The sequence below is a fragment of the Mustela nivalis genome (genome assembly GCF_964662115.1).
Source record: "Mustela nivalis genome assembly, chromosome: 18".
Taxonomy (NCBI): Eukaryota; Metazoa; Chordata; class Mammalia; order Carnivora; family Mustelidae; genus Mustela; species Mustela nivalis.
The window spans coordinates 29,041,072-29,055,229 of NC_139037.1; the positions used below are offsets into that span (position 1 = coordinate 29,041,072).

General features: G+C 43.1%; 1 protein-coding gene across 6 annotated transcripts in view; it reads right to left on the bottom strand.

Moving 5' to 3' along the window:
* FTO (FTO alpha-ketoglutarate dependent dioxygenase) overlaps positions 1-14,158 on the bottom strand; it is a 374,055-nt gene that overhangs the window by 117,242 nt on the left and 242,655 nt on the right. The window contains exon 10 of one of the 6 annotated variants that reach the window (XM_082712133.1): positions 8,149-8,698. The exons of 3 other annotated variants lie outside the window; for them this stretch is intronic. In XM_082712133.1, coding sequence (XP_082568259.1) covers positions 8,509-8,698 — 190 coding nt within the window. In that variant the 3' untranslated portion in view covers positions 8,149-8,508. Of the gene's footprint in view, positions 1-8,148; positions 8,699-14,158 lie in introns of those variants that run through there. 2 more of the 6 variants (XM_082712135.1, XM_082712131.1) reach the window with 2 other exon arrangements.

The window sequence follows — 14,158 nt, forward strand, 5'->3', positions numbered from 1 at the left end:
TCAAAATATAAAATTTTGCTAATTAGTGAAAACACAAATCAAAGAGCAGAATTCGTATACAGAACATATAAAGACCTGCAAATCAAAAAGAGAAAGATAAACAACAGTAAAAGGTACAAAGGCTGTGAACAGACAATACGAGAAGAAAAAGTAAAATGTTCAATAATAATGTGAAAAGATGCTCACCAGTAATCAGGACAATATAAATTAGAACCATGAGACAAATTTTTTTCTTTCATAGTGGCAAAAATAAAATAAAATAATCAAGAGTGATAAATTGATATCAATTCTTCATACCACAGTCGATGGGACTGTAAATTGGCGTAGCTCTTCTGGAGAGCTACTTACAGTTACTAAAATCCTAAATGTGCCCACATTTAACCTATTCATACCATTTCTGGGGATCTAGGCTAAGGAAATAGTCTGTACATACACCAAGAGGCATGAAAAAGGACATTCACTACAATACGGTTTGTGATAGCCAAACAAAACAAAACAAAACAAAACAACAAACCACCTCATCAAGAGGTAGGTACTTAAATGAAGTGGGAGAATATGACATTTGCATTATGAAACACTGTAGGACAGTCAGAAGGAATTAATCAGATTCCTACGTACAAACATGAGTAGCTTTCTATGTCAGTTTATGGTAAATAAACACGAGTTGAACTGTAGGGATCAGACCATTTTATAAAAAACAAAAAGAGAAAGAAAGAGGGAAAGAAGTCATGGATGAGAAAGGGAGGAAAGGAAAATAAGACACTGCATAAGAAAGAAAAAGAGAAAGAAAAGAGCAAAATAATACCATATATTTTTATGGGTAATAGATAAATGTGTGGAAATGCGTAAGAGACAGATCTAGCAGGATACACGCCAAGCTGCTGACGTTATTTTTTCGCAAGCAGAGCCACGCATTTGTTGGGACACTCGAAGGAGGTCTGCTTTTCTGGAAAGGCAATATGCAGTAATGGTTACGTGCAGACGCTGGACGGAGGCTGCTGGTTCTGTTATTTAAATCAATCTGCGCCTCAGCTTTTTCATCTGTGAGGTGGGGTAATAATAGTGCCTATTCATAGGATTCCTGTTATCCATGAATAAATTAATATCCATCAAGCCCATGTCTGGCTTACAGTAAACTATAGCACAACAGAAGTATTTGCTGTTAGGAAGAGCTGTACAAACTTGCTGATAGGTGACTGTTCTGATCTCCAAAAATAGTAATTTCATATGGCTTAACTTAATGTTATATATACTGTTTCGATTTTTAAAAATATACATTACATGCCTTTTTTTTTTTTAAAGGACTGTGGGGAAGAAACGGTGGGGGTAAGATTAGTAGAGAGGGGCTGAAAGCAGTCACTGTGTACAGAGATATTAAATAATCTCAGTATCTGCATCCAGAAAGAGCTTATCTTTTGCAAGGAAAGCCCAGTATTTAGAATAACGTTGCCAAGTAAAACTTGAGACATGCTTTCAATATCTATTTTGTGCATATTTCCATATGAACCCACTGGACCAAAGCTTTATACAAATGACTATATTCTGTGTAACAGTAATAATGTTATTAAACCTGGAATTTCTAAGAAATACTAAACACGCAGTAACATATACTTTAGCATGAAATAATCAATAAAACTTCTTTTGCCAAAGTATTACCTACTGCTTTCCCCTAAATCAACAGCATGTTTTAAATGTGTTACAATTATAACACCCATATAATGTTTAGGGCACAGGTGTAACACACGCACCCACCTCCACACACACACAGTTACAATATTTAAAACCAAATGAAGCACATCTCTGTATTTAAAAAGGGTTAGACTGGCCTTAGTTTTAGTTTTTGAATGCTAATATCCATCTTTAAAGGTCCTTTCTATTAAAAAAAAAAAAAAGGAGGGAAACATCTTCAGCTGAAGTGGATTTAGAAACAGACAAATTTGTACAAATACAAAAACAAACCTCTAGTATTAAAGACACAAACAACTCCAGGAGCGTCGGGATTCCTAGGCAACGGAGCTATAAATAGTCTGACATTATTACACCATCTTCTCTGCATATCTCGTAATAGAGACTGCTACGGGTGATTGAAGAAAATAAACGACTCTGACATTTCTGGATGTAACATGAGGAGATTATTTCATCATAAAGGATTGGTACAGAATATACTAACCAACAACTCAATATCAAAACTCTCCTTTGCAACTCTAAAACAGTGCAGAATGACATTTAAGATAATCCATTTATCACCACCCAATACAGGCTGCTTGTTCACAAAATGTCAGTGACAAGGCTGGAGCATTCCATCCCCAGGCAGTGAGTGCGTGTGACAAGGAATCTTTAATATAGCATCAGCTTCATTTCCTTATATGCTACTGCCATACCTTGGACTTCGGCTCCCGGAGTTTTTTGCAATTTATATGAGCGGCTGTACAAATGAACCGCCTTCTCTTTTTGTCACACACCACGGAGAGACAGCCCCCTCCGAGGATAGTGACAAGTCTGCAGGTTCATTTTCAGGCCCGCGATTTACTCCTGGTGAATTGCTGATGTTTTTATCAGCCATCCTTGAAAAGCTTAGTAATTCTAAAAGTGTAAATAGTTCTTTAAAATAATAATAATGAAGGTAATAGGGACGTGTGTTTATATGCCATTTATTTATATTTTATATTTCCGAGTGGTTTTGTACATGGTACGTCAGGCGCTTCACCAAATCCCTGTAAGGTTAGTCATGAACGATCGACTTTTTATAGGTGAAGAAAAGGGAGAGGTAAGGCCTGTTGTTGTCATTCAAGGCCTCATCGCAAGCCGGAATGGTTTCATGCTGGCGCTGAAATGATCCTCAGGGGAGAACTGAGAAGCCCCCAGTAGAGAGATTACAATCTGGTGTTCTGTTTGACCAAAGAGGGCTCACAAATTTACATATCTTGAAATTCTACAAAAAAAAAAAAATTTCCGAATTTCTGGCTTTTCTCGAAACTGTAACCACACTGGGCCCACATCCTGCAGAGAATTGTCTAGACTCATCAATTAAATAAAGTAAGTGCTCCCCCATTCACTACCCAGTGCATTTTACCCCTCATACACATGTTTTGCATACGGTGAAACTCACAGAGCTTCAGTGTAAGTTCAATGAATTCTGAAAAACGTATATATGCCTACACCCAATCTAGAGACACATCCCCACCGCCGTCCTCAAAGTTCTCTCATGCTCCTTTCCAATTCCTACTCTTCTTCCCTTCTCTTTCCTTCTTACTCATCTTTGAGGCCTGCTTTTGAATTTGAAATGCCTCTTCAGGTTATAGACAGGGAAGCTGAACCCTAGGGAGAGGCAGAGCCAGAAGTATAAAGCAAGGGTTCCAAACTTCTGGTCTCTAAGACCCGCCTTAAAACTGAGTCTTTGCAGACCTGTTACCCAAGGGCTAACCTAAAAGAAAATGCCAGAACGGCATCATCCTCATCATCACAGGCATTCAAGAGACACCAGGAAGGGTGAACAGTTAAGTCTGTTCTTTCCGTCTAAGGGAATCAGATCTGGAAGTAGCAATGGAGTAGCAAACTGGAAGAAGTTTAGACAGAGACTTTGCTGGGAGTGTGACTGTGACCTAGATTTGATCAAATTTACTCCCCGCAGTGGAGGTGGGACTGCTCCATCCCAACCAGAGGGAGAGCATCTGGGGTCAGCCTCCTGCTGCGCCGCCTTGCCACTATTAAACTCTGAAATGGCAGGAGCCCAGCGGCAAAAAATAACCTCTGCTCTCTGTGCCAGGCCACCTGCTTCTCGTCTAGGGCTGATGATCTTTGTTTAGGAGGCTAAGTGCCATATGGGATCCTGGATCCTTATTTGAAAAAAAAAAAAAGATATGTATGAAATTAAGCCGGAATACATTTCTGTGTGGAACTGCCTCCATGCCTTACTTTTTCTATTAACCACCTTGGTTAATTAAGTTCCCACCCAACAGTAAGGTATGAGGAGAAAATGAAATAAGGTCTACTCCCGCATTTATATTTATGAGATCACAAGATCCTCGGAGCCAAAGCAAGCAGGTTCCTGTGGCCTTAAAGTGGCCGGTGCACACTGGTATCTCAGCTACCCCGCGACGGGAATCACCCTGCACGTTCTGTGCACACCAAGGAGTAAAACTCCTACTTTCTGAGAGTTTGCACCTCCTTCCCAGGGGAAAAACAAAAACAAAACAAAACACCACAAAAAACAAAACAAAACAAAAAAACAGTACAGCTCAGAGGGTCAGAGGCACCCAGAAGGCAGAGCTGATTTCCCAAGCAGGAGGCACACTCCAACCACCGCCCCACCCCCCGCCCCAAACCAGGGACCATAGGCTTTTTTTCCCCACCAAGATCGGAGTCTGTGGCCCATGAGGAAATGTGAGAGCTGGAAGTAACCAATGAAAATACTCTAGTGCAGCACCTACATTTTTATGAGCAGAGAAGCAGAGGGCCAGACAGGCCAGCGCTCGTTAATAACTACAATTTATGACATGACCTGGATTCTGATACTCAGTGCAACTCAAGGTGCCTATGACACCGTTTTTAGTTCCGTGCCAGCCCCCGGAAGTAAAGCGAAGAAGCTCTGTTTTGCCACTGCGGAGGCAGAGAGCAATGAAAAACTCGCTTTAGTTCAGAAGACTAAAGTATTCTGCGTCTTACTTGAGTTGCGGCTTCCTCCACACTCTGGGTTTCACTGTCTGTCTGGGAAAAGCATTCCGAAGATTCAATAATGTATCAAGAACGCTAAGAAGTGTTTCAGCCCTCATTAAGTTCTTGTTGCATTATCATTCAACAAAGGGCAGGGCCAGTAGCAGAACCCCTGTGTCTGTATTAGTGGCTCATGCCCTTTCCATTAGACCATGCTACAAGGAACACCGATTATAGATCATCTGCACTGCGGTGAGAACACGCACCAGGCAGAGAAGAAGGAGCCACCGGGCAAGGAAGGGGGGCTGGAGGCAGCAGACAAAAACCACCTAAGACATGGAGATTAGCTGTTATAAAGAAATGGCATCAGGTAATCATCATCCAAATTGGTGACTGCATTTCACAGAACAGTGCGGATGGGGTTTTATTAGCAGGCTCTGCCAAAAACATATTGGCAGATACAGCCCTGAGCTTGTGGTTCACCAGACACACAAGAGCCCTTCTTCAGGAAGGGGATCCTGCGTGGGCCCTGGCCTGGCTCCAAGTTAATGCACAGTTAAAAGTAGCAGCTGCAGCAATGCTGAGACAGGGGGTCCCCTGGAGGAGGGCCTTGCCAAGGAGGCTCTTCCCGAATTACTTATCAATTGTTAACAGAGGGAACTTGAAAAAAAAAAAAAAAATAGACACATTAAAAAGCAAACAAAACCTTGACAAAATTTGGCCTCAGTGAATACAGATGTTCTATGAATACATACAATTAGTCAACAGATTTATGGGAAAATCTCAAATATATGTGAATTCAAAAAAGGTGATTGAAGTCCCATTTTCACCCACCATTTGGCGGCAGGGGGGAGGGGGTTCTGCATGAGACAATAATGCTGGCAAGGTTATGCTGAAAGCTTGTATACTCATATTTTGCTGATTGTAGCGTAAACTGGTACAACACTCTTGGAAAGCTATCTGGCAATATATACTGAAAGCCATAAAAACACACTTAGCTTCTGACTTAGCCATCCTTCAGATTCCGAGGAAATAATCCAAAATAAGGAAAAAGTGGCATGAGTGAATTACTTACCAAGTTGTCAAGTCAAAAGCCACTTAAATGTCCAACAATTAGGGGAATGATTCTGCGTAATTGTGATATATTTCCTTGGTGGACTATGTTGGAGCCATTATAAATTCTATAAGGAAACTGCCTACAATGGGAAGTAAAAAACACAGGCTCCTAGGGTTACAACTGTTTTTAAAGCACGCATATAAAATGCAGTAGACAAAGACTCAAAAGACAAGTACCCCAAATATTAACCATTGTTTGAGGCTGTCTCCTTCTATTTTTTTTCACAAAAATCTCCATATCAGCAGCTCATTATTCAGGATATCCCCCGCTTTGATACTGTCCCTGTACTGTGTGTGTTCATGTGTGCCAACGAGCAGCCCACAAAGCACATCTTTACTAGCGATGAGCTTTCCCTGGCCTGTGCTGCTTGAAAACAGCTAAGTACCTGCCAGCACCGAAAATGCCAGAAGTTTCACATCCCCAGCTTCTACCGGAGAATCCCAGGACCTCTCCCAGCCCTGCAAAGCAGTGACTGGCTGCAGGTGAAAAGCGACGTCCCTTGCAGACAGTTGGAGGTGCTGGCCTGGGTGTCGCAGCCGCCACCACGGCCGCAGGCTTTCCACCCGAGTCCACTCTGCTCTCTCCTGCCGCCTGCTCGGGGCCTCGTCTGCATGGTTACGACGGGGGTAAAAATGGATGATGGAGAGTTACACCTAATGTGATTCCTCTTTGAAAGGTGAATCGCTGCATATTAAACTTGACCTTTGGTCTGGACTCTTCTATCATCAGCATATCACGGGCCAATTTACTACTCTCCTCACTCTGGCACAGCTGGTTCCGGGCCTTTTCCCCCAACAAAAGGACAGTTCAGTCCCCCTCGCCTCCTCTGCCCGGGAAGCGGCCCTCCGTCAACAGTCTCTGCTGGTGCGATCTTTCCTCGAAGCAAGGTCCTGACAAGGCCCTGGCCGCCCTCCTAATTCAGAGCCACGTTACCCTGGCCGCTTTTCCATATCACACATCTAAGCCATTTTCTGGGCTTCTTGAGACAGAGATCCAGGAGGTTAAGGGTAGTGGTTTCTCTCCCCTGTATGTCTTCTCTGATCTGACAGAACTCTGGCTCGGTTTGCAGTGGGCAGATGTTTGCGATATTATTTTCCCTGGGGCCGAGGGCACAGGAAGAGAGATTCTATAGCTGCAAAGTGGAGAGGTGGCACTGGAGGACGGGAGGGCCATCGTGTCTGCCCCAGAAAGACCCAGTGGATGAGACTGGGAACTTGCTATCTGTAAATCTGCACCAAAAAGTCACAAGTTGCTGTCAACACCATACGTTCCATTCACTACCATACACCTCTAAAAGGCGACGATCTTGGGAGATGGGTGAACTAGAAAGCCAGCAAAACACCGAACCACTTTCCTACTCCACTCGTCTGATCTCTAGTGAAGGGTGAATGAATGACACTGGACTGCAGACCCTCAGTGAACACCAGAACTCCAGGCTGAGTGTCCTTAACTGTTTCCGAAAGCCGGCAAAACTGTTCTTCAGGCGAGAGAGAAGATTTATTTCACATAAAGGACAAATGCTGTCCTTTAATTAACAACATCTATCTCTGGGACAAGCACATCAGGTATACAATACAGAAGATTCTTTTAATATAAAGGACAGATGGCAACTCCACTCCTGGGACTCTCAAGGCTGCCCCAGAAAAACACACAATTTTAAAAGGCTTTGAGAATCCTCTAAGGAGAGCCCGTCAAGAGACAAGAATGCTTCGCTGCCCCATTTACAAAGTAAACCAGAAAGTGTCTCCGAACCATTGAGAAACACTTGAAGAAGAGCCGGCGGAAGCCGAGGGAGGGAAGTCATAATGCGTGCCTGGCGGTCACGTTGTGTCGCGGAAGTTTCCTTTCCCTGCAGCCCAAATGGCACTGGATGAAAAGGAGTTTTAATGTGAAGTCTTGACTAACACATGGGGCTCCTCGATCACATAACAACGGGCAAAACAAAACTCTCAAACATCCTCTTTATGCTAATACCGGAAAAAAATGTCCAACCAGGATATTTCCACCCAGCTGGGCACCAGGTTTGCTTGGTGAGGGGAAGATGGGACGAAGGCCCCAGCTTGAGCTGAATGTCGCTCCTTTTATGGTTCTCATTAATCTGACTCAACACACACGTGTGTTGGTACAAGATTCCTACGGCATGTGTTATACCAGCCTAACTGGGTGCTAACATTATAAACCACACATCAACACTTCTTGCCCGAGTGTTAATGTCTATTAATGTCCTGCTGGGGGAAAAGGCTCCTAGAGCCAACGCAGAGCCACAATCAAGACTGCCTGCCTCAAGTTCTAGTCTTGGTGTGCTGCTTCTAAGTAGCCTATTTAATTAAGAGAATTTCTAAGTGGGGGGAGTGAGGGGGTGGGGGGGGGGTTGGGAGGGTATCGCGGTGTCATACTTGGTTTCTCGATCTCACATTGCAGAGATGATCTTCACACAAGAAGCTCAAACAGCCACATAAACCTGGAGGAATTTAGGGCTGAGGACTCAGCCATGTGGAATTTGGCTACTGATACCCCAGATACCAAATTAGGCAGTTCCCACTGGTGCGCTGTGAGGTTTTGTAACACAGTGATAGGCGGATGGAAAGGGCTTGCCAGTGTCATAGTGAGTTCTCTTGTCTGCGCGTTTTCTAGATGGCCTATGAAGTGGGGATCATTTTCCTGCAACGGTAGGCATTAAGTCACCAAGAGCACATATAATGTGCCGGGGTACGCAATATACAGGTCACTAACACAACCTAATAAAGTACCTGCTGTGGGTTTCTTTTGCACAAAACAAGAAGAATGCTTACTACCATGTGAATGGACACACATACACAAGCATGCCTTGTAAAACAACCAGAGGACCGTTTTATACATTTTGTGGCGTTCCCTCCAGCTTTGCTAGGCATCACGGAGAGTGTGTATCTAAGCCACACAACTCCATCCCTGCAAATAAAAAAAAAAATTAAAAAAAAGAAGACGAAGAAGAAACAGAAGTCGTACACACACAAGCACAACCGTCAAAACTGGATTTGCCCTTCTCTAAATTAATCCAATTATTCAAATGTCAGTTATATCTGTCACAGCCTGGCTCCTTGGGCCGAACCAAACTGTTAAAAATTAAAACTGTTTTACTTCGTTTAGTCTTTCTGCCTTTTTAGTGTAAAATCCACAGTCTCGACAAAAAGTTGTGGGATTTGACACCCAGCGCAACACAACCCTATTGCTGTCGTCCATGCATAATTCACTTTGGAAATAGGCGCTTGCTTTAAAATATCACTAAAATATACATGTAACATATGCTAATTTCACTGCATTGGCTTGTAAGCTCTAGCCACTAGGTTGTATGTAAACTTCGCCAAGTGCATACACTGTACATAAAGGGATTATAAATGAAAGGAAATATCTCTGTCCCTAGTTCTCTGTCTCCAGCCTTGGCCAAACTGACAGCCCCAAACCCCAGCACCATCTAACATGCCCTTCCCGTGGAGAAGACAGCCTGTTCTCAGAGTCTTAATTACATCCCAGCTGACCGCCCAGCATTGCCAAAATCAGGCAACAAACGCTGGCCCTTCACTCACAATATGGTCTGCTAAACAGACTCCTGGTCACACAGAAAGAAACTTTCACAACGTGGAGAAATAAAGGGACAAGCAGGAGATCAAGGGAGAGCATAAACAGCAACCTAGGGGATGGAAGAGAGAGAAACAATTCATCCCCACCACGCAAAAAAAGAAAAAACAAAGTGGGGGGAGGGTGTGGGGGAGAAAAACCTTCTCTTCCCAGAATCCTCAGGCACCACCGAGCAGCAGAATTTTAACAAAGCTATCCTTATTACAATAAAATCAAAGCCCCACTCATCCAGCCGAGTACTGCTGCTCAAGATGGACTGCTGATACTAAGATTCAGTAGATTAATGACTACTAAGCCAGACTCACCCCACCCCACACGGATCAGGCCATTATAATTACAGAAGAACAGCGTGCAACATTCTACCATTGCAAATGGTATCATATGTTTTCCTGCCTGGCTTTTTGGGAAGGATTTCACTCATTTGACATGGGTAGAAGGTATCAGAGCCCCTACATCCATACCCACCTGTCCCTCATAGCTGCATACATAAAATTAAGCTTCTTTCTGTTCATGACCACATCACATGTAAATATCAGCAAGCAAAGACGGTTACCAAACTTAGAGGCTACTCTTGGCTCGTACCCATTCTAAATACAGGCTTACGGCATATCGACATTTACTTTAGGGAGCTTCTGGAAGGCGACCGTTCTCCAGAGCAACGGAAACCAAGACCAACAAAAGATCTTGAAGGAGTGCTACCAGAGAAAGATCTGCCCTATGTACGAAAATGTAAACTGGGAAAACAAACAGTAGCTTCAAATATGAGCCCCATATCAAAGGTGGCAAAGGCTGGGGCTGGGAATCTAACGCGTTGATTTCAGTCCTGACATTGTGTTTCTAGGGGTAACATTTATTCACCACAATGGGAACGGCGCCCACTGGCATTCTGTCATCTCGCAACCCCAGCTGATTTGCAATTAAGCTGCCGCTCACATGGGCAGCTCCACGCGTTATGCTCTGAAATGAACAGGGCTATGGATTTGGTGATTTTGATGACGGCCAGATAGCTAGTTAAACAGTAAAAATAACTCAGACGCGATCCACATAATTTACAAAGCACTTACACATATATCGCCGTTAAGTTTTACAATTACTCTCTAATGTAAGGTTGGTATCATTCTGATTTTACGCAAGAGGAAACCGAAAGGTCAGAGACGCTTGGTGGCTCACTGAAGAGAGCAGGGCTTTGGACTAGAGGAGTCCAACTTTTCCCACGGCCCTTGCCGTTGCTCTAGAAAACACAGAGGTGAGACATAAGGAAGGTAGCTCGAGATTTCACATGGAGAGTGCTGATCGGAGAACACAAGTATACCTTACTTTACAGTAAGACAAGGGGTCAGCCGGCGCACCATCGAGCACATGGCAAACAAAGCTGACGTGTTACGGGTGCCATTCTGATGGCACGACTCCTCCTCTCCAACATGGCTGCCCACAGGTGAGGTCGGTGAGTTTTAAGGAGAAAAATTAGGGCGCCATTAAATACGACAACTGTTATCACTAGTACCGCTCCTTCTCTTTAAGAGAAGCTGAGGCCCTAATCCCTAGAATACCGTGGCACAGGATGGGATGACTGATCAAAGGGGGGTCATTACACAGAAGTGGCCTAACAACAAGGAAACTACGACAGTTGCCACCATCGATAATTCTGAGACTCAAACTGCTCTTTGGCTTTTCGTTTGTTGGTTGATAGTTTTAACCTGTTAGGAAATCCTCAGTGAAGAAAAAAAAAAGTTCCATTATTATATAACCTGAGGTCAGCATGACTTAGCTAGAAATCATAATCTAATACCTCATATGGAGCCCTAAAATTAAGTCTTTATACTCCTTTATTCTCTGAACTGATATGAAGCTGTAAGACAAGATAACAAAGGACGCAGGATACCTGAGCAGTGCTGAGTAGTAGCTGTTTCAGTGATTCATTATTTTCTGTGGAACTTAAATAATGAAGATTTGGAATCCTTTTTCCATTATAGAAACAGACTACATTCAAATTGCATCTAGAGAATTGATACCAAACATCCTTTGGGGATAAATTCACTGCAATTTGAAGTCTGGGAAGGCAACCAAGACATATAATGGAAAGAACATGGACACATTTAACATGTGCTTAAAGAAGAGATTAAAAAAAAAAACCCAACTTTAAAATCTAAGCCAATGAAAAGGGTTTCAAATCATGCTGAAAAGACATCTTTCTTACCAGCAATCTGCATAAACAACTAATAAATAAAAAGAAAACATTTGTTGTGTTCTGGTTCCCTTCAACATAATTCTTCCTCAAGGTGTGGACCGGGGGTTGCCAAACTTTGGCGCATGAGCCAAATCCTGCCACCTGCTTTAGTAAATAAAGTTTTAATGGAACATGGCCACACCTAATCATTTACATATCGTCTATGGTGGCTTTCTCGCTATAAGAGCAGAGCAGTTGTGACAGAGACTGTAGCTCACAGGGCCTAAAATATTGTCTGGCCCTTTTCAGAAAGAGCTTGCCAGCCCCTGGTCTTGATGAAGACCTACAATGTTCCATGTACCAGGGAACTCAACCAATTCCAAGTATTTCACCCTTATGAAAACTGGTTTAAAGTTTAAATTGTTAAGAAATATACTTTGTTTTATAACCTGGCAGGGTTTAGTTTCAACAGCAGTGATCAAAAGCCTAGCAGTGAGTTGGCAGGATTATCAGGAACAACCGAGGAATTTTAGCAATCCGCTTGAAGTTCCTTGCTAAAAGTTCTACTTCCAAGTTAAGAGCCAGTGATCTCACAGAGACGCAAATCCAAAACGGGTAGCGTGGCTTTGGAAGCAACAGTCCCAGGTTCAAGTCCCACCTCTAAAATGACTTACCAAAATAGTCAGTGGCAGCCATGACTTTAACTGCGGGAGGCCCAGTCTCTTCCCTGGGAAGATGAGGATATACCCCACCTCCATGAATTACGGAGGGGGAGATGGAAGGTTACAGTGGACACAGGGCACATAATACGAGGTCTGAGGCTCCAAATGGGAGCATACAAAAGGCATTATTTCTGGATTTGCAGGCTAACCTTTTAAGAGTTCTTCCATTTTATGCATTACCTTCACCTCGTCCAAATATCTGTCATCCTAAGAAACTTTTTACTATACTGACCTGGCTCTCAGTGTATGAATTCCGAGTGCCACCGAGAAGGGTCTTTGTTTTCCTCTGATATTGCCTTTTGAGAACCCAAATCTCAGTCATCCTCTCTGCTGCCCCCATCCCAGGGACCTTCCAAATTTAGACTCTTCTTTTATATCTCCTCTTATCATAACCGGCTGCCAAACGAGCTATCACACAGGCTCACTTGCTGAGGTCACCACCATGTTCGCCATGCGATACACAGAGAATGAGGCAACCTATCTAAGACCCAACAGCAACTCAAAATATATAAAACATTAAGTCCAGGAAAGGTCTGGAGAGAAGCACTTACTGCCCATGCTGGAGAGATACAGAGGCAGAAACAGAGAGCATGAGTTCTAGATCTGAAATGCACACGTGCAGTGATTATGTAACAAGTTCTACCTGTGGCCCTGTGGTATCATTAGGACCTTCAAATACCCATGACAAGAATGAATGTGCATTTGAAGTGCCTTTGGGAGCAAGTCAGTGTAGACCTGTGAATATATACTGCTTAAAGATACCTAAAACTGTCATGCATTGTGTTATTTTAAAAAATGCAACACAGGGGCGCCTGGGTGGCTAAGTCGGTTAAGCATCAACCTTCAGCTCAGGTCATGACCTCAGGGTCCGGGGACTGAGTTCCGAGTAGTGCTCCCTGTTCAATGGAGAGTCTGCTTGTCCCTTTCCTTCTGACCCTCCTCCTGGGTCATGCTCTCTCTCTTGCTCCAATAAATAAATAAAATCTTTTCTTAAAAAATGCAACGCAGATTAGTCTTGGTTTAGTTCTGAAGGAAAGGCCAGTTTTTTCTACTGGATTTGGGTATAAGAAAATAAATCTCTCAGGACTTAAAACATATTCTATACTTGATACTCTATACATATTCTGTGCATTTCATATATAAATTAAAGACTACTACTTCTTTCATTTTCTCAGTGGGTAGAGAAAACACATACTTCTCATTTTGAACTTTGGCATAAATTAAAGTAATTCAATTTCAGTTTTCAAATTCAATTTTCAAAGTAGCTTAAACAAAGCTTAAGAATATTGAAAATAATGTGGACCACCATACATGCAGTATGTTTGAGATCTCACAAACTCTATAGGCTTCACCTTGCAATGTAAATCGTCTACCATAGTCTGATACTAGTTCTTGGCATTCAAAGGACAGATGTCCACATTGGCAAAGAAAATACCTGAGTTGGACTTTCAGATGATTCTTTATAGGATTCCAGGTATCCTCATATCAGGGGACCGTGAACCGGTCTGTAGACTCTCCAGGTATGGGTGTCAGTCGAATGATGAAGCAAGCACAGCACTCAGTCCTACCTCCATCTTCCTTTACTTGGAGGATAGAGCTTCTCACCTTTGCCTCTAATCAAAACAAGGAGTAGCACCTGTCAACTGCTTCCTAATGGGGACAGGGACGAAGCCTCTGGATCCTAAAGATGTGAGTATACCCCTGAAACTGAAAGAGCTCTGCTATGTCTGCCAGCTGTGGTCTTCAGACAGAAGTGAAAGTAACAAGATCATGGGGCAACTTCCCCCTAGAGCATGAACTTGAAGTCAAGCATAGTGCTTCCACCACTAGCAAGATCTGACTTTTCATTCTGGATTTCGCCGAGAGTCCTCGCCATCAGCGCTG